The 6,970-nt window shown below is 36.0% G+C and overlaps 2 protein-coding genes across 2 annotated transcripts; one reads left to right on the top strand and one right to left on the bottom strand.

Moving 5' to 3' along the window:
• Positions 1-991: 991 nt before the first annotated feature.
• nsun4 (NOP2/Sun RNA methyltransferase 4) lies at positions 992-4,573 on the bottom strand. Its single transcript, XM_084411541.1, has 6 exons — positions 4,456-4,573; positions 3,986-4,359; positions 3,755-3,909; positions 3,507-3,667; positions 2,147-2,271; positions 992-1,582 (listed from the first exon to the last, which is right to left on the bottom strand). The coding sequence occupies exons 1-6, from the start codon at positions 4,546-4,548 to the stop codon at positions 1,306-1,308; spliced, it is 1,185 nt and encodes a 394-aa protein (XP_084267667.1). The 5' UTR covers positions 4,549-4,573; the 3' UTR covers positions 992-1,305.
• Positions 4,574-4,893: 320 nt separating this feature from the next.
• Positions 4,894-6,479, top strand: LOC311291259 (cytochrome b-c1 complex subunit 6, mitochondrial-like). The gene is made up of 4 exons (XM_084410182.1): positions 4,894-5,045; positions 5,387-5,455; positions 6,061-6,222; positions 6,310-6,479. Exons 1-4 carry the CDS (start codon positions 4,992-4,994, stop codon positions 6,340-6,342), a joined length of 318 nt encoding a protein of 105 aa, XP_084266308.1. The 5' UTR covers positions 4,894-4,991; the 3' UTR covers positions 6,343-6,479.
• Positions 6,480-6,970: the final 491 nt, after the last annotated feature.

The raw sequence follows: 6,970 nt of genomic DNA, 5'->3' as shown, positions 1-6,970 counted from the left end.
CCATGGACATTCTTTATCCCTAAAATCAATGTTACAAACACTAGTACTGAACACTCAATCAAAACACACGTCAATTGTTTGTGAACAGATGATTCGAAATTTCAAGCAGATTCTGTAGTGTCCTGATATGTGAAACTATTGTAAAGAAAATAAGGTCACACTTTAGATTAGGTTCAAATTCTAACTATTATATCCTAGTAATATGCATGCTAATAAGCAATTAGTTCACAGAGGGAATTGGACCCTAAAATAAAGTGTTACCGAAAATGATTACTACGCATTCAGCGTTTAGGCCTCATATTAATTGAGAGACTACGTGAAGATTGAAAGTATTCAAAAATAATGTAAAACCTGAAAGCAATTGTGACTAGATATGTCATCTTAATTAAACACTTTCCCCGAAAATAAACGTTTAGCTAGGACTTGATACATGTGAACTACTCATCCTGTGAACAACACGCTTAAGGGCCTACATCATGAAAACCATTTCATTATTTTTAAACTCCTCTGAATTACTTGCTGGAAAATAAAGAAATGCGGAGAAAAAAAGTTGAGAGAATTCAGAAAATGCAAGACAATGGAATATATATATATATATACATACATCCATACATACACACATAGCTGTTTAGGGATTTTCTCTGAACCCTTTAGGCAAATTAAGTACTTATATTTAATATTTAAGATAATTGTAAAATGATGTTTTGGTAATCTGCATGACAGGAAGAAGACACAGTGCTGTTTCTTCTGTGAATCATGCAGAAATGCACACTGTCAGTTCAGTTCTATAACGGTTCGTCGACGCCCCCTATTGGCTAAACTTGGGAACACGTGAATAACAAACGAATAGGATTCTCAGTTTTCAAAACCATTGCTCTATTCTTGATTTCAATTATTTGTTTTTAGTCGATTTGTCATTATTGCAGGAACAATGGATTCTGCTTTTCACTGTTCTACTCAACATAATCAATATTCAATTATACTCTGGATAGATGCTGTACTGCTATTTATTTGTAAACCTTCGCTTGTTTTTGAAATTAACAGGCATTAAACTTCCCCACGAGAAAAGGGAAAAACAAAACTATTATTATGTCAACTTAAAAAAAAAAAAAATTGATAATTAAATAATATAATAATGACATGATTCTCAGTATTATCTTCTTTACAAAGGTAACATATTTCCAGGTGGGGTTCAATTAGTTAGAGCCTTATATTCAGAGAAAGTTCCATGTCTGGTCACTAGGGTGCACTATTGCAGCAATAGTGGCGTGACACTGTCAATTGCGCTAATATCGGAATGTCCGGCTAGTTTATTCGTTGTAATTTACACATATAAATGGGTCCAAAGTTGGCACACAGGTGTGGTAAAACCAGCTCCCCGACACGTAAGTGTGGCGCAAAGTGGAAAGTGTCAGAAAAGCGTTGAGCGAACCATCTGAGGTCCTGAACCTGTACTGTGATTCCCAGCTCTTCCTGAGCGAGACTTATGGCCTGTTGCACCACACACTCATTCTGCAGCTGGGACAGGGAACATGTAGAGTACACTATGTGTCCACCTCGGCGAGCGGCCTGGATCCCAGCCCTGGACGGAGAAAGAAATATCCGATTAATTCGAGTTCTCAGTCAGTCTTTATGCAACATCCACATATATTACCCTAAAACACATTCAAGAATTTTTTTTTTTAAAGTCAAGGTAGTCAACAACATATATACACAGTCAAAAGTTTGGAAACATTACCATTTTTAGAAGTTTCTTATACTCATCAAGCCTGCATTTAATTGATCAAAATACAGAAAAAAACTGTCATATTGTGAAATATTATTACAATTTAAAATAAAGTGTTTTTTTTTATTTTATATAGTTTAAAATATAGTTTATTCATGTGATGGTAAAGCTGAATTTTCAGCATCATTACTCCAGTCTTTAGTGTCACGTGATCCTTTAAAATCATTCTAATATGCTGATAATATGCCAATATAAATCTTTACTATCACTTTTTATCAATTTGATACATCCTTGCTGAATAAAAGTATTAATTTCTTTCACAAAAGAAAGGAAAAAATAACTGACACCAAACTTTTAAACGGTAGTGTATATTGTTAAAAATCCTATCCTATTGTTTGCACATTTAGACAAATTACTTACACAAGAAGCTGTGTTTGCAAGAGTGGAAGTTTCTGTCTCTCTTTGGTCCTGGACCTCTTAAATAAATTGTTCTCCTCCACCATTGCAGAGTGTCTGTCTGTGGTGCAGGGAACATCTACAAGCACCTGTGAGAAGATGGAAGATGAATGGAAGGTACAATGAAGGCACAATGCCCAGACATGCCTGGAATACTATTTGTGCTGTTGCCATTTGCTTGGCAGAGATACATACTTTAATCAGAACACCACAGGGTTTAGGAAGCAGATGTTAGATATTTTAGAATTTTGTGTGACGTCATCACACAACATACAAGGACAGGACAATGTAGCAATGTAAAACAAGTCACAGATGCATAAATATATGTTGCTGTTTAAGTACAACGGTGTTCTAAAAGCTTGGGATCGGCATGACTTTGTTTACAAAATAAGTCTATGCTCACCAAGACTGCATTTATTTGATCAAAAATACAGCAAAAACATAATATTGTGAAATATTTTTACAATTTAAAATAACGGTTTTCTATTTTAACATGTCATTTATTACTGTGATGTAAAGCTTAATTCTCAGCATCATTACTCCAGTCTTCAGTGTCACATGATCCTTCAGAAATCATTCTAATAGGCTGATTTGCTGCTCAAGCAATATTTCTGATTATTATCATCAATGCTGAAAACAGTTGAGCTGATATCGAGCAAATATTATTTGACGAATAGAAGTTCAAAAGAACAGAATTTATTTGAAATATTTTAACTTTATAAATGTCATTGTTGATCAATTTAATGCATTCTTGCGGAATAAAAGCATTGCTTTCATTAAAGCTAAACTGTGTAGGATTTTCTCCCATCTGGCGGTGAAATTGTTTATGACTACCAACTGAATATTACTTTCTAGCCCCTCCCATTCCGAGGGCGCTTTAACTCACTCCTACGGTGGCCGTATTATTTCAAATCTGCCGGCAGTCCCGAGTAATCTCCCCCTCGCAATCGTCACGGTGCCACTGAGTGTAAAAACGCGAAAGGCGAAGCTTGAATTTCCAGGTATGTCCCTCTTTGGCTAATGTATTTTCAAGATGGAGGCGCAACATGGCTGCCGCCATTCGAGCGACTCGCTCGTATGTATTCTAAATGGCAGATTCTACGCTTACGAGAATACTTGATTAGTTGGTAGAAGTAATTACACATTAATGAGCACATATCATTTTGAAAGAACAAAGTGTTTTTTGCTAAGAATCAACTTAAAAAATTACACAGTGTAGCTTTAAAATAAAAATCGTACTGACCCCAAGTCAGTACAACATGGCATTCTGCTTTAACTTCATAATACAGGTGCTTCTTCTCCAGACATTTTGCCTCATACTAACTCTGTCAAAGCGGTTCTCCTCTGTCAGGCCTAACTGCCGACCATCAGTGGATGTGATGTGGATTTTGTTTTCATCCAGTAACTCTTTAGGCACGTAGCTCTGAAGAGTCCTGCGTAATCGTGTTGTGCGGGAAACTGATAAGTCATTCGCCCATAGATAATCTGAAAATACAGGTATATTATATCATATCATATATGAAGACCTACATCTCTTCCATTAGAAAGCTTTGGCGACATTCATTTACATACCGACTGAATGTGCCTGTAGGAGAGCAAGGGTCTTCCCTCCAGGAGCTGCACACAGATCCAGCACTGTGTGTCCAGGCTGGACGTCCAGCGCTAGTACAGGCAGCACCGAAGCAGCATCCAGAAGGTAATATCCCAATATACCACTGCTGTCAGGTCTAAGTTAATAAGACAGATATATTAAACATAACTTTGGACAAGAAAGAATAACTGAATTTTTTTTGTAATTCTTACCTTGCGGGCTTAAATCTAGATATGTCTCCTTGTGGAAAAACAAGACATTTGATATCAAGACTTATATTGTGTTGAAGAGCAGCAGGTTCCAGCTCTGTTGAATCTCTGTGTGAGGTTGTGGAGTCCTCCTGTGAATGTTGATGTACCTCATTACTGGAACAGCCAATACTGATGAAATCTTTACAACCTTGAGCTTCTAAATCTGTGATTATGTGAGGTTCTGAAGAGAAACTGTTTATCAGCGCTCCATACTTTTGTTCACACAGCATGGCGACTCGAATAGAGGGCCACAGGTCCTCAAACTGCATACTGTACGTTGTGTCAAAGTTGTGCAGAGCAAGTTCAGTAGATGGAAACTTGGGCCTTGTTGCTGCCTAATGGAATATAGAAGACGACGAGAACATCTTAAGATATGAATATGCCACGTTGTTTTTTTTTTATTTGAAATCCACTGCAAACTCATTACTCACCCATTTTGTTTTAACCCGATACCGTCGCTGAATAAATGTAATCGAGTCTTTGAATTTATTTATACAAAATCTCGTGCATACGTACGCTGCCATGTTTGTGTATCCTCAAAAGCGTCCCTCGCTTTTGTCCTCATTGGTTCCTAGCTTGGTTTTGTGATTTTCGCGCATACAAATGATTACTTGTGATTGTGAATATATAAAACAATAGACATTTTGTTTTTTTGTTTTTATTTTATTTATTCACCAATATATCACAAAATATATAATGGATAAAGTGCATATAACGTTAGAACTTTCCAGAAATTTCTTTAGTGAGCCCATACTATTGCGAAGGCTGAACTCATAAGCTCATTATGACGTTATTTGGAACTATCCAATAGCGTTCCTAATTAATATTCATAAGCTAAGCCTTTACCATAGTAGAATTCGTAAATTCGCATCCCTATGATATCTACACACATACAGCCCAACTTTACGTTTAGCGGTTGACCTTTGCGGCTTCATTGTGTTTAAGTGTGAATTCAAAGCATACAAGTATGGTTTTTGAAAGGGAAACGATCAAACATGGACAGCCTGACGAGGCGGAGGAGGTACGGCCACTAATTTTAGAGTTTTACTGTAGTTTAAAGAAAGTGCATTTGTGAAGTTATGCAACTGGCACGTCATTGTATAACTACAGGCAAGTCGATTCTTACATGTCAGCTGTCCTGACATAAAGATAAGAAAACAGTTCTGATGATTTCAAGCCTGGCCTATAATAACACGTTTAATATAGTATTATAATGCATTTAATTTATAACGCTTACAACGCAAATACATTAAAATGACTATAAAACACAACACAATGATATCACTTAGGACCACAAAATTGTTCATGTGTTATGTAGTATATTATTATATGTTTGTGGCTCTTGTCCATTTATTTGTAAAGGAACAAACAGCATTAGAGGAGGAAGATGCGGGAGAAGATGGTGCTGATGAGGAGGAAGAAGAGATGGTGGTATGTTACTACAGTATTACATAAATCGGATCCTTATTAAATTCCTCTTCATCTTAAACAGTAAGATACACACACACACACAGTAAATCTGAATAATTGGGCAAATGTACAAATGTAAATTTGAGGTAATCAGCAACATCAAAATTAAGTTAAGAAATTCAAAGTTTAAGTAAGCAGAACTGGCAGATTTCAATTTTGTACTCATAGGTTTTAATTGCTCCTAGTCCTAACTTAATTAGGTTAGGTTAATTCATACATTTAACTTAAAATGATAATGTTATATCAATTTAAATATTAGTAGTGAAAATGTAACTACTAGATATAACTAGCTAATTGGTGATGCTTTGATAACATTAGCATAGCAGTTGTTGTAAGAGTACAACAATATAGAACATTTATAAAGACATTATGTATAATTTCAATTCTAAAATGTACATTATTATACATTATAATTTTAGCATTTACTCTCCCCTTCGAGTGCCATGGCAAAGCATGCTGGGAAATAAAAATCCCAGCCAGTTTTAGGCAAATTTAAGTTTGTCTTTTTAGTTAAGTAAAGTACTTAAAGACTAAACAAATAAAAGCATCATTGTGGCCCCCTGCAGGACCCCTTAGAAACAATAAGACAGAAATGTGAGCAGACGGCACATTGCATGCATGCACAAGAAAGACTAGAAGCTTGTGAAACTCGAGTTGGCTCACGGTCACACACTGAAGAGGACTGCACAGAGGAGCTGTTTGACTTCCTACATGCACGGGACCACTGCGTAAGTCACTATCAGCCCCTACTAGGGCCTCAAACAGTGTTCTTAAAAACATTGCTGTAATATTGTAATATTATCATTGTCTTCCAGGTTGCACAAAAGCTCTTCAGTTCGGTTAAATGAAGCCCCTCTGAGACACTATCCTTTCGTTCCAGTGGAGTATCTCAGCTGTAGATCTGTATTTAAAAAGTACAGAACAAGCATAAACAAATCTCAAAACTTGTAGTTGTGTTGTATGTGAATAAATGTGTGTAGACTTCATGTACACCTCTTTGCCTATTAGTTGGTTCTTTTGTTTTCACATGACCAAAAATGCAACTTGTATATGTAAAAAAAAAAAATCTGCTTTCCTGGAGTCACATCAAACCTATGATCGTATTGCAATTACACATAGTCCCACATGGTGGCAGTAGACATTGCATTTTTGGCTAGTTTCTCCTCTTGCTGTCAATTAAAATCATAGACTAAATTGTTTTTTAAATCTGGTAAGCTTAGATTTTTTTGATAAAAGGAGACCATTCTTGTTTGGATTTTGTGACAGCAGCGTTGCAAGCGAGAACAGCCCATAAAAGTAGGTTTTTCTTTTGATCTAGCAACTGGATTATTAATTGCATATTTTTCCATGTGCTATGTAAAAGCCTCCACAGGATTTCCACAGGAGAAACATGACTAAGCATCTAACTGAAATTCAGTTTCACCTGCTTTTATACAGATTTAATGAGATTAAAATATTCATGCTCTTAAGTTTGCT

This window comes from Rutilus rutilus, assembly GCF_951802725.1.
Source record: "Rutilus rutilus genome assembly, chromosome: 6".
In the NCBI taxonomy this organism is placed as follows: domain Eukaryota; kingdom Metazoa; phylum Chordata; class Actinopteri; order Cypriniformes; family Leuciscidae; genus Rutilus; species Rutilus rutilus.
Note: the sequence above shows the minus strand (reverse complement) of the source record. Positions and strands in the feature narration are given on the sequence as shown.

Excerpts from the sequence above, each read along its gene's own strand:
- nsun4 (XM_084411541.1), bottom strand. The coding sequence starts at position 4,548 with ATGGCAGCGTACGTATGCACGAGATTTTGTATAAATAAATTCAAAGAC. Across the intron at positions 3,668-3,754 it reads CCTACAGGCACATTCAGTCG|ATTATCTATGGGCGAATGAC; the intron begins GTATGTAAATGA and ends CTGTATTTTCAG. Across the intron at positions 2,272-3,506 it reads AGGAGAACCGCTTTGACAGA|GTGCTTGTAGATGTTCCCTG; the intron begins GTTAGTATGAGG and ends ATCTTCTCACAG.
- LOC311291259 (XM_084410182.1), top strand. The coding sequence starts at position 4,992 with ATGGTTTTTGAAAGGGAAACGATCAAACATGGACAGCCTGACGAGGCG. Across the intron at positions 5,046-5,386 it reads AGCCTGACGAGGCGGAGGAG|GAACAAACAGCATTAGAGGA; the intron begins GTACGGCCACTA and ends TTATTTGTAAAG. Across the intron at positions 5,456-6,060 it reads AGGAGGAAGAAGAGATGGTG|GACCCCTTAGAAACAATAAG; the intron begins GTATGTTACTAC and ends GGCCCCCTGCAG.